Genomic DNA, 18,416 nt, shown 5'->3' with positions numbered 1-18,416 from the left:
GTGTTGCTCGCGGCAGGCGCCACAGGTTCCCCACCTGCGCCGGGCGCCGGGCCGCGCCGCCTACCGCGCGGGCTCTGAGGGGCTCGGCCGAGGGAGTCCGCGCCCCCCGCTAACTCCGCCCCCCGCACCCCCCGCAGCTCCGCCCGCGCGCGCCGGGAGGTGGAAAGCGCTCGGGCTCCAACTCGACGTGTCCGGAAAGCCCCGGCCACTTTCCCTTTCGCTCTGCGGCCGCTGTCCGCCAGCCCGCTGCGTCCTCGGACCCTCGGCTGCAGCCGCCCGGGCTGAGGCGCCTGCGGATCCCCCTGCACCATGCTGGACCCGTCTTCCAGCGAAGAGGAGTCGGACGAGGGGCTGGAAGAAGAGAGCCGCGATGCGCCGGGGGCGGCCGGCGGCTCCCAGCGAGCAACCCCGGCCGCGGCTCGGGAAGGGCGGCGGGACGCGCCGGGGCGCTCGGGCGGCAGCAGCGGCGCCACCAGACCCGGGAGCCCCAGCCCCTCGGGGCTCAGCGAGGGGCGAGACGAGCCCGAGCGGCAGCTGGACGAGGAGCAGGAGCGCAGGATCCGCCTGCAGCTCTACGTCTTCGTCGTGCGCTGCATCGCGTACCCCTTCAATGCCAAGCAGCCCACGGACATGGCTCGGCGGCAGCAGAAGGTGAGTGGCGGGACCTGGCGCCTCTTGCAGCCGCTTCTACCCCCGCTGTTCTCCCAGGAGAGCTGTGCTGCGAAAGGCAGGGCACTGGCTTTTTGGGGGTCTTTGGTGGCCCGGGAATCTTTGCGGGGGGCAACATGACCCTTTTGCCTCACTATAGCGGGACCGTCTTCTCCCCCCGTCGGGTGCCGACAGGAGCTGTCGGCTTCTTCTTCTCCTAGACCCAAACGCACTCAGAACCAGCTCTGCAGTAGTAATTTCAACTATCCAGGCCCCGCTGTGACCAAATTAGAACGCAATTGCTATCAACTTTAATTTCCAACAGCAGGGCTGCATAAATGTCCACCCAAGCTGGCGTGGGGTTGCTGGCGCTGGGCTGTCTTTGCTGTGGGTCAGCGTGAAGCATATAGAGCTGCAACACTTTTCCTCTGCTGGGTAGAGAGAGATCTTGACTGGGGCTAAGGGATTCCTTGGAGAAGAAAAAAGGAATAAAAATTGTAAGTTTCCTGTTTTGTCATTCAAGCAGGACATCAAATATAAACACTAAAGAAGAGGTACAGCGTTGTAAAGCTGTAGGTGAGTTCTGGGCTGGATAGGCCTGAGGAAGCCTCTTATTAATGGAAAACAAAGAATTGGTGCAAATGCTTTGTTTTTGGCTCTGTCCCCAGAGATAGAGTTTGTGTCAGATGAACGTTTTCCCAACTCTAGTTTTAAAACAAGCCCCCAGTGTTCTGATGTTTTGTAGCAGACAAAGGTAAGGACTGAAATTGTCCTAATTGGAGATATGTCTACAGTAGAAACTGTGTAGAAAATCTTTTAGTAGAATGCTGAACCTAGAAGGATCTGCAGAAGTCTCTGAGTCCTGTTTGTGCTAACAGGTGGAGACCCGCAGAGACTGTAGCTTGTTCAGGGCCTATTTGGATGCACAGTTACTTAGTACTTTTCTGAAACACTAACTTAAGTGCTGTGAGGCATCTTTCAGAACTTCGCAGATTTTCTGTAGTGACTTTTGAATATAACTGTGGTTCAAAATAGTCTTCCCTACTTTTCCTAACATACTGTTACTCTTTCCCCAAACCCTGCTTACCCCCATTTGTCCAAATTTTACTTTTTATTGATATATGATTGACACATAAAAAGCCACATATGTGTGTATGATACAACTCATTAAGTTTGGGAATAAGTACACATCTATAAGACTGTAATTGACATTGTATTGTATACTTAAATTTTTCTGAGAGTATATATTTTATGTTAGGGGGTCTTCCTAACTTTTAAAAACGTGCGCTTGGGCCAGGGAGATAACTCAGTGGCAAATGCAAAGTCCTGAGTTTGAGTCCCAGATACCAAAAATAAATGGAGAAATAAAAACAGGCACTATTTGGGTTTATGAAATCCTTGGAATCTTTAGTGTTCCCATACAGCTGAAGGCTAATCACACAGATCCTTTAGGTAACCTAATGCAAAAAGGAGTTCACAAACATGGGAAGTTAGAACTGCTAGAGACCAACCAGCTCTATGCAGAATCTTCATGTTGAAGGAGGGACACAGGTCAGAGGACAATCTCCTGGCTTGGGATCACTTGGCATGATGATTAAAGCCACTGTTTCTCAGGTCAGGGTTGAACGTGCTACGGCAGTGGCGGTGAGCCTGTGGCACACGTGCTGTAGTGGGCTGTTTGATATATTGGAAGCTTTCAAAGGTTCATCATCTCTGCCTGGTGGTATTTTTGTGAGCCTGATTTTTCGCCCCCGGATGCGCTCATCAGTCCTCCTCTGTAGCTCCTGCTGAGACAGCTTCTAAGCAGTGGCCTGTTGCACCCGCTTCATGCTATAGGGCAAGCAATTTTGAACCTCGCTAGTCCTCCTTAAAGTTTTCAGATCTATTTTGTGGCATAATTTTATACCAAGTATATGAATATTAACCAGTCTCACCTTTCAGATGACGCTTAAGCTTATGTTTAGTCTGTCAGAGTGTAAAAATAAAATTCAGTGAAATTAAAAGGCTATTTGTATTTGTGGTATTATCCTGGGAGATGCTTTTGGGAAAAGTTATCTGCTAGTAGTTGATGTATCCTGTGAATCTTTGCTGCTGTTTGTTAATGGAGACTGCCAAGGTGTTCAAATAATGCAACTCTGACTCCTTTTGAAATAGAATGCTTCTCTGCAAATTATTTGAATTGGCAGGTAGATGCCTTCATAATAGTACCGAGGAGCCTACTGATACAGCTTTATCCAGATATTGCTAAAAATAATCCCAAACATTAAAAAAGAAAACACTACGTGTTATTAGAAATATTTAGAATGCTTATAATTGTTTTAAATGTTGAGAACTTCAAGTGCACTGAAATGAACTTTTATCAACTATTTTTATTAGAAGGGAGTCCCTATAAAAACCTTGGTATTTCTTGTTTAAAACTTACTCAGAAGGGCCCTCTCTATTTTTTCTTTTTAAAATATATGCTGCTTGCTACAGGGAGCTGGAGCAATTCTTGGCAGCCAAGTTTCCTCCTAGGACAAAATGAAATGGGAATTTAACTATGTTCATGTGAATTTGAGGCACAAGCCAATAATTAATGCCAAAAACTTACTTTAAATCTTGAATTATACAGTTGGGTTATATAAAAGAAGTAGCAGGATAATTGCAAAATCACTAATCCATTGTATATTTTTAATTCTGTGTCTTCAAGTAGTCAGACATTCAGTTAAAAGTTTTAATAGCTTAAATTGTTGTCATTGAAATACATGTTCCTGCTCACCCCTCCCAACTTTCAGAATTTTTAGACTCAGAAATTTGGATCTGAAAGGGTCCTCATTTTATAAATGAGGAAAATTAATCACAGATAAGACTTTTGCCTGGAGTTCAGCACTCAGGTTTCTCAAAGCCTTTTCACTGTTAAGGTCTGATTTTTATGAGCCAGAACTGAGCTGTAGGGTTGTTTATTGTTTTTCACTTGGCAAAAATGGGCCACAGAACTAAGAGGTTGTTCCATGGACTGTCTGAGAAAGGGTAATAGCATTAAGTCACAGTTAGCTAAAATGTGTGTCCTTTTGCTAGGTATTTCTCTTCAGCAACAGCAGCGATCAGCCAGCTTATACTAGTCAGGGCCTCTGATTGACTTATCAGTGGCTTCACAGAAAATCCAGGGGGTGATGGGCCGCAGCCCTGAGACAGAGCCCCTTACTGGTGGTCACATCATCTAAGTAAATATTTCCAGGCCTGCATATGACAGGAGCATGAAGCCACAAACAGCCATCACGAAATGATTTCAGTAGTGACTCGTGCTTGGGTGGCTGATGCTTATTTCTTTATTTTCTTGCCTTCATACCGTCACAGTGCTAACAGCAGTTATGGAGTCTGAATGCTCAAGCTCGCTGATGGTGAACCTTTTAGAGGTGGCTGCAAAAACAAATAGCCCATCCCAGCACATATGCCATAGGTTCCCCACCCCTGGGCATTGAAGGTGAGAACAGTGTGGAGTCTAGAAAAATAATAACAGACCTGGCAAATAAAGTATACAGAATAAAGGCAACTATTGTCAGGCTGTGGCAAACATTGGAGATCTAGAGGAAAAGTAAGAAGTTCTTGGTGGTTAGAAGGTAGGGTAGCTATGAAAAGCATGACGGGTAATAGAAGAGGTTACGTATGTTCACTCATAGGGTGCGTTTATAGACTGCAGATCTAAGTTTAAGACTACGTTTATAGTGTGAATAACTTAAAATGCTGATAGTTTGGGTTAACCAAGATACTTAGGTTTGTAGTCAGTGATTTCTCTGCTAATGATTGGTTTTTAGTTAGTAAAAATCAGATGTTGGAAAATAGCTGTTTTTTAGAACTATATATAATGAAGAGGGAATTAAGAAAGAAGATAATGGTGCCTAAAAACTTTCTGTACGATTCGTATGCTCTCATTCTTTGCATTTCTGTGTGCACTGCCATTTGTAATTATACTAATATGTCTTGTTAAATAAACCTTTTTATATAATCAGTTCCACCGCGTTGTAGGTTTTCTTTGATAACATCAAGCGGTGTGTGCCAGTGGTGCTGTAAAAGTGCAGAAGTATCTCAGGCAAAATTCGTCTGTAGGACGGTGTTGTGGGGAGATAGTATTAGGTTAAATAATATGTACATGGTTTTAGCTGCCAACTCTCATTTCAAGGTGATCCTACAGGTTGAGCGTCACTAATATAAAAATCGAAATTCCTAAAAGCACCCAGATCTGAAATTTGAGAGTTGACAAGTAGAAAATTTCCCACGATTTCATCTGCCCAGTCATATTTAAAATGAGGGCACACTAGAAACATTGTATAAGATTACCTTCAGCCTATGTGCATAAATGAATTTGGAATTTAGACTTAGATCCCAGTTCAAAGATATCAAGACATTTAAAAAAACAAAAACAAAAACAGAATCTCCCAGATCCTGAAAGATTCCTGGTCTCAAGCAGTTCAGAAAAGAGCTACTTAACCTGTACCATGACAAGGCCACTTTTATTTCCCTTTACAATGGTAGTTTTTTAATCTTCTGATTATGTAGGTGATCCCCACACTCAGAGGAAGAGCCAGCCTTGTTAACAGCAATGAGCTATAGGTTGCAAAGGCCGAAGTTGCCCTCCCTTTGGGATTTAAGATACAACTGTGGCGGGAAGCTGTATATTCTTAGCAAAGCAACATGAGTCTCAGATTCAATTCATGCCTCAAAGACTTCCTGAAGTATAGGGTGAAGGAAATTCAAAGGCAAAGTAAAAAGGTCGTCTACTCCTTTGTGGAAACTAGTGTTCCTAAATGTGGATTGAGACCTCTTTTCTAAAGAAAGCCATAAAAATGGAAATACCTGTTGGTACAAAACAGGCTTCAAAGAGACCTTCCTAGAGCCGCTATCAAACTCCAGGTGTCCTGAGATGACAGCACTTAATTTGGAGGAAAGTATTGTGCTCACGAGAACTAAAATGAATTAAATGATACTGATCACTGCTTTTATCAAAAATGAAATCAGCTATTTTGATATCACGACTGCTTATAAGGTCAAATAAGATATTTTACACTTTTCCCTCTTTTTCATTTTGTTTTTAATGGAAATGGCTCCATTCATTTGTACTTGCATACGAGTTTGTAAGGTCATATAGACTTTGAAAACAAAATCGAGAAAGTTGTTGGCCAGGTTGTAAAGTATCAGACTTCCAAATGGAAAATGTTGTAAGTTATTATTGTGCTACCTTATGTGCATTTCAAATTAACTTGAGACTTTTTAAGAGGTAGATGTAGGATGCCACTCATGATTTTACTGTCTCAGTCTGTAGGCGAGGAAAGACCTAATGACTAAAAAATAGTAGGAACTATCAGTGGGGCAAATAATATTCTCCTGAGTGTAATAAGTATTCCTGCATCAAGCTGTGAAATTATTGCCCCAAATCTGTAACATTTCATTTTATGATCAGTTTATTTAGTTACCTGAGGGCCTTTTTATGATTTCTTAGGAAGAATTTTGTTCTTGTCATCGGCTGCATATTCGGGTCACCCGAAGTGCTTTTAAACATTTAATTAACCAGGTTATACCCTCAGCTACTTAAATTAGTCTCTGGTGTTTGTAGGCTCAAAGCTTGCCAGGTGATTTCAGCATTCAGCCAAGGTTGAGAGCCACGGTTGTAAAGAAAAGTTATGGAAAACAGTTTGCCTCTTGCTAGGCTGGGTGACAGTCCTGGACAGCGTTTGCATGGCTGGGTGAGACTACTGGTTAGTAAGTGTGAATCCCACACTAAGGAAAAGGCAGTCGATTAGTCCAACCAAGGACCACAAGAGGACACCTAAAGTGTTTTTTGAGTCAGTACAGTGGGAAGTATTTCCTTAGATGTTTACAAGGTCTTTAATTAGATGATATGCCGGAGGCTATTCAGTTGTATTAGCAATTATAATTTATTTGTTATAAAACCTCAGATACATCCTTATATTAGCAAAAACACAAAGTAAGTATTGGACCCTGAGGGTAACAGTGGTTGTTGCCTTCCATCCTGCCTGGAACAGGGAAGGAGAGTAGAGCAGGGTCTTGGAATTGGAGTCCTCCCTGAGCACTGCCTCACCCACTGCACGGACAATAGCTTCACTGGCGGGGGGGTTGCCTCTTCCTATACAGTAGTGATGCACACAGGTTTTTCAAGAAGTTACCTTTAGAAGGTGTTCTTAAAAAAAAAAAAAGGCATTCTTAAGTAACATGTCTTAATGAAAATCATTAAAACTATTTAAAGAAAGATTTAAGAGTGTTTTGCTCTTTTCTACTGTTTCTAAGACTAATAGGACAATACAGAAAAGCTTCTGGGAGTGTCCTACTTTAGAAGGCATCATATTGTTTTTGCTTCTAGAAATTTTATCATATCATTTTTGTGACTTGATAGTTTTTATATTCATCACCTTAAAGTGGTGATGAATTTTTATAATGGAAATGTTACTAGGCCAAAGGGTCTGAATGATTTAAAGGCTAACTTTACCAATATAGCAACTGAGATGATATTTAATTCACTTCTTTCTGATTGGTTGTAAGGATGAATTTGTATGCCTGTGGTCTAATCTGTGGTCTAATGACCTTTTTTCAATTGAGCCTTTGGCTTTGCATATTAACTGATAATTTTTTTTTTTTTTTTTCGGAACCAGGGATTGAACTCAGACCATTGCACTTGTCAGGGAAGCACTTATTCCTCTGAGCCGTCTCCCCGGCCCCCATAACTGATAAAATTTTAAGGATAGTATTCTTTTGTTGGGGGTATTTCTCTACCAGTCTGCCTTTTACTTTGCATTCAGGTATATTTCAGTTGCTCTTTTTCTTAATTTCTTATTTCTTTTATTTTATGCACTTAGATGATCAATTAGCTGTCTGGAAGAAATTTGAGGCAAGGAATTGAATTTTTCTCACAAACAGCTAAACAGTCTGCAACTTCAATTTTGATTAAACTTTACTTTTATTACTAAGCTTTATGACTAGATTGATCATATTGTTTCCTTCATTGATTGTTTTGTCAGCTGTTGAGCTGCTACTATGTGGATTTTATGATATCTACTGTTTTGAGGATATAGTAAGGAATTAAACATCATCTTGTGTGCTCATGTTTAATAATTTTATATAGTTTTGGTATGCATATAAAATTCCCACGTGGAACAAGGAAGAAGACTAAAGCAGGGTCTTTTTACATCAATTTCTGGTTTAGGCAAATGATTAATCTCTTTTTTCCAATTGACAGTACCATGTAATTTTAATTTATAATAGCTATATATTTTAGATTCTGATATGGTTAGTTCCCTGCTCTGTTCCAAAATTTCATTACTGTCATCTTTTTTCCCTTTTTCCTTTTAAAAACACTATAACAAACACAGCATATTGCTGGGCTTCTTTCCTAGTAATTATTCACTATGTGAATACATTTCATTTTTCAGGATCCTGGATTCTTCATTTGTTGAATAGGGATAATGATCTCATAGAATTCTTATTATGACTAAATGAGATTATGCATAGTGCCCACTACATGTATATACTCCAAATTGCACTGTATCATCTTTAGTTGTCAATTTACTAATTGACACTTACTAACTGACAATTTACTAATGAACCATTTTGTTTATTTATTTATTTGAGGAACCAGGGATTGAACTTGGACCTTTGCACTTGCCAGGCAAGTGCTTGTTCTACTAAGCCATCTCCCCAGCCCTGTAATGAACTATTTTAGAGAAATGTTGCTCAGTAAGAGCACAGGACATCTTTACGTTGTTTCTAGGCTTGTTTGCAATATTTTATAGAGCTTTTCATTATTTTATAGCTTTTAGTACAGAGATCCCTTGTATTCATAATCAGTATTATTTTATTTGTTCCTTGGTCTTATTGTGGCTTAATTTTTCTATAACCTATCTAATTATGGATAAATGAGATACTCTAATTTTTTGTGTTATAACTGGTCATGCTGATTAAACATGTTGATGGCGCATAAATTATTATTTAGTGTTGTTCTTTCTTTTTTTTTATGTATTTAGTTCAAGGTCTTCAGGGTACAAGGCCCACAGGGTCTCACTACACAGATCAGACTCATAGTGATCCTCCTGTTTTCAGCCTCCCAAGCACTGGGATTACAGGCACACACCACCATGCCCAGGCTCAGTTGCTGTCTCAGTGAGCCCTGGAGGTGGTGCCAGCACGGCAGGCTGCCTAAGCAGGTGCGTTAACCCACTGAGCTATCAGGCTGGCCCTAGTGTTGTTCTTCCTAGGTTGTCGAGCTAAGTGGTTGAATGGCGAGCTGAGGCAGGTAGCTTTTGTCTGGTCCTGTACACCTCTGCTCCAGACATTCCTGTGGGCCTTCCAGTGTCCTTGTGGCCATCATTATTCTTGATTTTGGCTGTATTAGGGAATCCCTTTGGTGCTTTTCCAGTGAATTGATTAGAATTTCAGGATGGATATTCCTTATTGTTTATGTATTTATCCTTTTATATTTTATTACATCATCATGATAAAAATGTCAATAATTATTAAATGTGACCTTTTTTCCCATTTGTATTTTGTTACATTAAGATGATAAAACCATCAATAATTGTTCAATGTTACCATATTTATTTTCCCATTTACCTATTGAAATGATTGATTGTTTTGTTAATGTGTCAGCTTGCCATATTTCCTAGTACTAAACCATATTTACATATGTAAGGTAATTTATATCTGATTATGATATTTTAGTACATCTTTAACTTTGGGTTCCCATAGTTTAAATAATTTTATATTTAGATTAATAAGAGGCTATCATTTTTTGTGTTGAACTGTTATTGCAGGTTTGACTTTAAAGAATAATGGTGCTAAATTAAAAGCATTTTACTTTTATCTATGTTCCAGAGTAGTTATTTCTGTTGTTATAATGTGTAAAGTATGTGATACTTGGATTTTTGAAAGAATCCCCTCACTAAATTATTATAATTAGAACATATTTAAATTTTTTTCTTTAGTTTTTTGTCATATTTTAATCTGGAATAAAAAAGAATCCTAATTGCCTGAATTAGAATGTTGGTGGTAGGTTTTCAAGCATGTTAGCAGAGTTTAACTTTCCAATTACTTTTTTCAGTATCTTCTATGTTTGTTGTAAATCTTACTATATATTTTATCCCATTATAAAAAAGTTGATATTGCTTAATTTTTTTCCTCTTTTTTAATTTTTATTATTTTTTGACCATTCTTACTGGTTTATATCTGAACAACTAATTTGAAGATAACAATATGTGATATAACAACCATTGTTGAATTCCTGTCATTTTGTTCAGTGAAATTCTGTATTATTTTAATTTTTTTTTACTGTTCTTTGTATTTTCTTTATAAATAAAATGAAAAAGAGTTTATTAGATTTGCCAATTTTGTTTTTTAAAATACCCATTAAATTTATAAGTTCTACTGTTTTATAATCAACGATTTCTGACTTTTGTTCTTGTTTTACTTTTAAAAGCAATGTTAGGGGCCGGGGAGATGGCTCAGGGGAGATGGCTCAGTGGAATAAGCACTTCCCTGGCAAGCATAAGGGCCTGTGTTCAATCCCCGGTTCCGGAAAAAAAAAAAAAAAAGCTAAAAGCAATGTTTTAGGGAGACAGGGAGGTAGCCTAAACACCTGCCTTGCAAGTGTAAGGACCTGGGTTCAATCCCCACTACTGCGTGCCATGCTGGCCACTGAAATTCTGTGTGATGGTGTGCGCCTGTAATCCCAGGGCTGGGAGGCTGAGATGGGGATCACTGTGAGTCTGAACTGTGTAGCAAGACCCTGTACCAAATAAATGCATACTTTTAAAAATTGCTTTAAAGAGGCTAAGAGAAGGGGAAACGGTTATTTTTTTCATCTGGTTTCCCTCGTTTTTAGTATGTACGTATGTATATATGTATGTATGTGTATGTATATATGTGGTACAGGGTCTCACTATGCAGCTCAGACTCGTAGTGATCCTCCTGCTTTGAGCTCCCCAGTGCTGGGATTACAGGCATGGCCGCCATGCCTGGACTTGGTGGCAGCCCAGCGTACCCAGGGGAGGGGCCAGTGTAGCATGTGGTGCTGGGGATTGAACCCTGGTCCTTGCACTTGCCTAAGCAGGTGCTTAGTCTGCTGAGCTATCTTGCTAGCCCTTCTTTCATCTGGTTTCTTGATTTATATGCTTAGTTTTCTGTTGTGTACTATAATAATGGAAATATATAAAGCAATGACTTTGCCAGTAAGTACAGCTTGGCATCAGTCATTTTTCTACACTGTGAAACTTGCTCTTAGTTTAATTTTAAAACTTACTCAGATTTTTTTTCTTGAACCAGTTAGTTAATTAGAAGAGTAATTTAAAAATTTCAACTGCTGAAAGATTTTTATTTTCTCTTTAGTAGATTTCTAATTTTATGTTGACAGAGAATGTGGCTTACTGAATTACTCTTGGCATTGTAACTTCTAATTTAAGTCTACCATCACAAATTAGCATATATTCTGAGTTTAGTATTCAAAAATTGCTGTCTAATAAATGGCTTTATTGTAATTACACCTGTCTTCTCCATCTGTCATTAATCCTACGTATTAATTTACCTCACATTTCTGGCTGTGTTTAATGCATAAATTTTGATGCTAGATTTTTAGTAGTATATAGTAGTAAATGTATACATATAATGTAAAAAGTAATTCCTTTTGACCTTTTAAAGTGTATGTTGGACAAGGATTCTACTTTATTCAAACTTAATACTGAAATGACTTTCTCTTGAAGTGATTGATCAGACATTCTGGTAAGTGTTCACATTGTAATATACACTCATGTATGTATATACATGTAAACACATATGCACATGTGTCGCTTTGCCTAAATGTATGTACAGACAAGAGTTTTGAATTATTTTGCATTTAAATTACAAGGTGTGATAAAATACAGCAAACATAGTGTGCGTACTGTTTCATGGAAAGGTGGGCTTCTTCAGTTCAGTTTGAGAAACAGCACGTCAGATCTGCAATGGTGTGTGAGAAGCTTCAGTTTAGAGGAGTGAAGTGTGCTGAAAATCGTAGGTGTGCACAGGTTTCAGTGGACTCGCATGGTTGTGTTACTGTGTTGGCTCACATTCCACCTTTTCAAGAAATGCCATCATGGGAGATGACACTTGGGTCTGTAGGGATGATTCTGAGCAAGGTTCAGCGTTCTCCACGCAAATTACCCAGGTGGTCTCATGCGAAAGCAGTGCATCGGTCAAGATCTAAAATCAAGGATAGTGCTTGTATTTTTTGACCTTGATAGAATTGTGCCTGCAAAGTTTGCATTCACAAACCCCACAGGGAACACTGACTGTTACTATTTTTAAAAATGCACATAGAGAGTGACCTAAGAAAGAGTTTCATCTTTCATCATGGCAATGCTCCATGCCATTCATCACTTCTGCTGCAGCAGCTTCACACAGATAAAAACGTTACAAGAGCTGGGCAAATAGCTCAGTGAATTAAAGCGCCTGGTAACAGGAGCAGAGGCCCGTGGTTCAATCCCCAGGCCTGCTGTGCAGGCCCCACACCCAAGTAGCACTGAGACAGTGATTGACACTGGGTATGGTGGTGTGTGCTTGTAATCTCAGCTCTTAGAAGGCTGTAAACAGGTGGATCACGATGAGTCTGATCTAGTAGTGAGACTCTGAACACCTGTAGACCCTTCCCTAAAATAAAACAACACAACAACAAAAAGTTATAGCATGTCCGCATCCACCCTGTCCACAGAACCTGGCACCTTGAGACTTGTGGCTCTTTCCCACAGACAAAATGGCCACGAAAAGTGAAAAGTTGAATCCATTCAGGACATCAAGCCAGCAATGATAATGCAACCAAAGACATGCATGAAAGAGGATTTCCAGAACTGCTTCAGAAAGTGGAGAGAATAATGTGATGGCTTGAAGCACAGGGCTGTTTTTTTTTTTTGTTTTTGTTTTTGTTTTTGTTTTTGTTTTTTTGAAAGGGATTAATGGCAATGTGTCTTACTGCACTAACTAAAAAGAAACATTAAATATTTACAGTACTTTTAAATTAATGCTTCCTATATTATATAATAATTCTTGCCTGGTCTTTGTTTTAATAAGAGAGAAGCATTTTATTAGTCAGTACTGATATTTAATTTATTGATTTCCATGTTGTATACTGTTTTCTATCTTATTTGGATTTGATTTTATATCTTCTGTTATATAGACTTGGTCTTTTTTTTGTCTTCTATTATATAGAAAGCGTCAGGTAGAGTGTGTGTGTTTCACTTTTTCTGAAGATCATTCTCATGGGGGACTTGGCTTCCTGAATTGCAGCAGATTTTAACTGCCATCCTGAGGCCCAGGGACAGACAGAGTAACACGGCACAAATCCTGAGTTGTGGTCGTGATTAATGTTTTGATTCCATGGGTAAAGCACATGCGTATTAAGAGCCTACATCTCCAATTTTGTTTATAGGTTACAAAGTTAGTGTGCATTTTTAGAAATTGGGTTATAGTCTTATCTTTAGTTTATGGTGGTGTGTTTTCCTTATTACAAAATATGCACATTTTTGGATCTGCATAAATTTTTTAGTTGAGAAGGTGGGAAAAATTCTGTTGCTGTGAATCCTGCATACTTACTACTTCAAATTTAGGGAAATATATTCCAAATTTTATCTAAAGAGATGAGCCTTAATTTAGTTCTCCATAAAAAACTTAAAACTCAAAATACTGTGTTAGCTAAGAAGGTTTTAAAAGTGGAGACTGTATCAGAAAGAATTCTGGAGTGTAACAAGACAATTCTCCTTCCATGTGTGAAATGCTTGTTTCTTTAGTCAGATGGGTTGTATGTTTCTGTGAGCTGTAGTAAGTGGGCAGATAGAGCCCAGTCTTGTTCTTTCATTCCTACTTCAACTATATCCAGTCTATGTTGAGATGTTGTATGTAATGAGCATCTATTTGAAGCTTCCTCTAAAGAAATAAAGCTTCCTATTGATTTTTATTATTATTTATTTATTTATTTATTTTTTGGTGGAACCAGGTATTGAACTCAGGCCCATGCACTTGCCAGGGAAGCACTTATTCTACTGAGCTATCTACCCAGCCCACCTATTGATTTTTATCGAAGGTCCTTGTACAGTGTACTTGTGAAGTAGCAGAGTTCAAGATGTCCAGTTAATTATGAAAAAATTAAAATTATGTGATTCCATTGTTTAACACTGTAAGAATTTAAATAGTTTGATCCTAGAATCATAAATCATCTTAGAATCCTAGACTTGGCATTTGACTTGTTAGCTAGATAAGAGATAAGTAATGTGGGGATATATGGTTTCATCCAAAACACATCTTACTATAGGAAGCTAAAATTTGATGAGGGAGATTGAGTTTGTGGTCCTTTGAATAATGGAGGTCCAAATATCAGTTGTTTGGCAGTGGAGGAGGAATTCTGGTACGACAGTTACATTGAGAGTTCTCATATGGACGATCATTAAAGCTCTGTCCTTGGATGAGGTGGCCTAAGATGAGATGATTTTAAAGATGTCTTAAATAACTTCAGGATTTGAGGCAGGAGAGAAGGCTGAGATGCCAAAGGAAATGGAGAAAAAATAGCCAGAAGTGAAAGAACTAGGATGCTTTGTGTCCTAGAAACTAAGGAAAGAACTGCTTAACAAAAACAGGCAAAATCTGGGATTTGAAAATCTTAATTATATATAGCGATTTGGAGAAGACCCCAACATCGGCAACCCTTGCAATTCATTTTAGGATTGATTCCATCGAACCTAGTTGTTCATATATTGGCATTCCATGGGTTTTGTGTGCTGAATTCAGTTTTCCCTTAGTGGGTAAACAGCTTGAGTCTTTGCCTGGTAGCTTTGCAATCCAGCAATTCCACTTCAGCGGTGTTACTCTTTGTATAGAATTTTTTTCAGGGGAAAACTATATAAGTACAAATGTTTGGACACCTGTGTTTATATTTATTGTGCTTTTGCTTTTTTAAACTAAATTAATAAGCATCGATTTCAAATGTGGTAGAGTTGAGTCAAAGTTCATATATACTGTCAGTAAGAAATCTTTGACTTTAATACCAGACACATATTAAATTTAGCTGTTTTCATTTGTGTAAAAAAAGTGAACTCAAAAAATTTACGTAAAAGCTAGAATACACACATGAAAAGCCAAAAGGAACCTGATTATAATTTAGCTCAGTGGTAATGGACCATTTCTCTTCTCTGTTGTTTCTTTCCTTTCCTGGTTTGAATTTCATATTTTCAGTGTTCCGTGTTGTTAGGGGAACCCTATCATCTGTGGGGTGCACTGCAGGATCTGCCACTCCTTGGGTTTCTAAATTGCTACTCCCAACCCTTAAAATGGGGAATGCTGTGAAGGGTATGTGAAGCAATTTATGAACATTACAGGGTCTGGTATGGATTTTCAAAATATTTCATTTCACATTTAAAAAAATACTTTTAATTCAGAAAAGTTTTGTTTTTAATTTAGTCAACAAACACTGCAGCAGCATTTGAACAACTGCGTTGTGGTGGGCATTATTTTAGGCCCTGGGGTTTGGGTGTGGAAGGACAGCCCCTGTGAAAGGATGTTCTGTAGAGAAAAGGAATAATGAACAAATACATATGAATACCTCACTGTTAAGAGATAGTGTGCGAAGTTTTAGTTTTAGTAGCTATTGAACAGGACTTGAATTAAGAAAAGGACTGAGCTACTTGGAGATTGGAAGAGAATGTCCAGATTTGGAATGAGGATGCTTTTCTTAGAAAAATAAGTGAAGATCCATTTACTGATAAAAGCCTCAAATTTATCCTTTAAAAAAAATAAAAAATCTCATTTGTTTATTTGGTACAGAGTCTTGCTATGCAGCCCGGACTCATAGTAATCCTCCTGTCTCAGCCTCCCCAGCACTGGAATTACAGGCATGCACAACCACACCTGGTCTCAGGGTTGGCACAGTTTGCCTGGGGTTCAGGGGCTGGCATGCATACAGTACTGGGTATCAAACTGTGGTCTTTGTGCTTGCCAGGCAGACACTTAGACTGCTGTGCTGTCTTCCCAGCCCCAAATTTATCCTTTTTTATAGCTGAATAATACTCCACTGTGTAAAAATACCACATCTTCTTTATCCATTCCTCAGTTGATGGGCATTTGGGTTGCTTCCAATATTTAGGTATGACAGATTGCACTGCTGTAAACATGGGTGCACATATATCACTGTGGTATGGTATTTTCAGTTCTGGAAAAATACCCAGGAGGAGTATAGCATGAACAACTAACTTGAAGACAACATTATGCATTACAAGAAATATTGTGAAATTCATATTGTGTTTTTAGTGAAATTCTGTATCATTTGAGTCCTTCTGTTTTAATGTTATTTTGTGCTTTCTTGGAAAAAAAAAGAAAAAACAGTGAAGAGATCCAGGATGACTACGTGGAGCAGATAAGGGAATGTGGGAAAAATGAGTGTGGAGGGGACAGACAGCGGCTAGCCTTGGGCCGGCATGAAATGCTCAGGATAAAGTTATAACCACGGGAATTTTCTGAGCAGGTTCAGGAAATGATCTGATTAAAATTCTAGAAAGATCTGTTTGTGTGGAGAATGAACAGTGACACAACTTCATGGAACTGAAGTCCTCCCTCTAGTGGGTGAGCGTGAAAGCAGAAGGCCAGTTAGGCCTTAGCAGGAATTCAGGTTTAAATGGGGTGGAGGCCTAAGAGGTCATATAGGGTATAGGCAGAGTGTTTACTCAACATTATTGAACTAGATTTGTAAATATATCATGAGTGGTATGGAAAAACTGGTATTTTGAGATTACAGTGTGACTGAATATATTTTTAGCTATTTTATCAGAATGCGTAGCATGTGGCTAAAAGTCTGAGTTTTGCAGAATTTACCACAGAAAACAAAGGTCAGCCACATTCCTCTTCATTTTAAGCCTTAATTATTCATGTTTTTAATTCTTTTAAAAATACCTCAAAAGTAGCAATAAGTTACCTATACTGCTTGTCTTTATTCTTTTTTGATTTTAGCAGTTACTTCCTGTATGGGGGTAGAGTGGGGACTTTGGCTCACTTACACAAGCCTCTGACTTCCTTTTTTCCTACTTTGAGTATTGTTAATTACACAACTGTGTCCTGTTAGTAGACTTCCAATACATAGGCCTTCCCCTTCTTATAAGCAGTAGTTTTAGTCTGCCATGTGGCTATTTCCTTAAAGATAACATTTCTCATCTTCTCCTCTCCTTCTTTCATTAGTGGTGGAACTAAGGATGATTATCCATATCTACAGAGTGTGAAGAACATAGCCCTGGGGAACACAGCCTGGCCTTGTTATTTCTCACATGAAGAAAGGACCAGGTACCCTGAGATCATGTCTTAATAAGAAATTGTAGACCTGAATTCATCCTCGTTTTACAGATTTCAAAAGCCAGGCCAGAGACTTGAGATTTCTCTGAGGGAGTTGGAAAGTGAGTCTTGTCAGATAGGAGCAAGAATGTGACTTACCAGATTGCCCTAAAATTTATCACAGACTGACATGGGATCAGTAGGACCCTACAGTTGTCTGCAACTAAACGTAACGAGGAAACTGAGCTTAGCTAGTGACAAATCTTTGGGCCATGTACCAAAAGGGAAGAGCACCCATTCCTTGGACTCTTCTCACTGGGTGGAATATATGTCTGTGGTAGGCATTAGAAGAGCCATCTAGACAAATTGATGGGCTCTGCTGGTTGAGAATAGCAGAGTAACAAATTAGAGTATATGATCCTGGCAGCTTTGCAGAGGAGTGCCGCCACCTAGCTCGGAATTCTGTGTGTGAGAGAAGTGAACTTCTATTATGTTTAAGCTAATTTGTTTAAATTAACTTACTTAAGAGTAGGTATTGGGTATTTGTTATAGTAGGTCTTGGTTATGTTCATATCCTAACTACAGTTGGCTTTATAATCTAAATAATATTCTCTCCTTTTTATCTGTTTCTTCAACTCTAGAATGATGTTAATATTTCTCTGGCTGACATTGTTATAGGCCAGCCTGAGTCATTTGCCTCTTCTGTTCTGTCTAAAATGTTTCCACCCCTAGGTAAAACATTTGCTATTCTGGCTTCCCTTGCAGGTACATGTGGCCATAGGACATGTATTTTGTTATATGACACGAGAAACCATCATTGTTGACATTGTTCCTTCCCCTACCCCTGTAAGTCTAGAGCGTAACAGTCATGTCTGGAGCCATAGCCTAACAACCATTTGTGACTGAGAAAGCTACTAAGGGAATTTCTAAGGTATGGGTTCAGCTACACGTGAATCTGAATCCACTGCCATGAGTACCTGCCTCTAGAATACTTTTCAGCTTCAGATCTCACACTTTAAATTATTGACTCTACAAATGAAGTCTACTTAATAGTGTCAAGGTTGACTACTTTTCACTGCACTAGCTTATAGAACGCTTTGGTCGTATTTTTATTCATTTACTTTCTCTCTTTTTTCTTTTCTTTCTTTTTTTAAATTTTGTTGGTACAGGGTCTTGATCCACAGTTCTGGCTCATAGTGACCCTCCTGTCTCAGCCTCCCCAGTGCTGGGATTACAGGCATGTGCCACTACATCCAGTTTTTGGGCTGGCACAGTGTGCCTGGGGTTCTAGGGCTGACATGGCATGTGGTACTGGGAATGGAACGTGGATCTTGGCACTTGCCAGGCAGGCACTTAGACGACTGAGCTACTTCCCCATCCCTTGCTTACTTTTTTAGAATGAATTTAGGACAGGGTCTACAGGGTCTGTAGGGTCTACAGGGTCTACAGGG

The 18,416-nt window shown here is 39.3% G+C and overlaps 1 protein-coding gene across 1 annotated transcript in view; it reads left to right on the top strand.

Moving 5' to 3' along the window:
• The first annotated feature begins 196 nt into the window (after positions 1-196).
• Cadps2 (calcium dependent secretion activator 2) overlaps positions 197-18,416 on the top strand; it is a 575,996-nt gene continuing 557,776 nt past the window's right edge. The window contains exon 1 of the mRNA XM_023703422.1: positions 197-651. Coding sequence (XP_023559190.1) covers positions 310-651 — 342 coding nt within the window. The 5' untranslated portion in view covers positions 197-309. The remainder of the gene's footprint in view (positions 652-18,416) is intronic.

Source organism: Octodon degus, unplaced genomic scaffold (assembly GCF_000260255.1).
Source record: "Octodon degus isolate 3935 unplaced genomic scaffold, OctDeg1.0 scaffold00170, whole genome shotgun sequence".
Taxonomy (NCBI): Eukaryota; Metazoa; Chordata; class Mammalia; order Rodentia; family Octodontidae; genus Octodon; species Octodon degus.
This window is presented reverse-complemented; position numbering and strand designations above follow the sequence as displayed.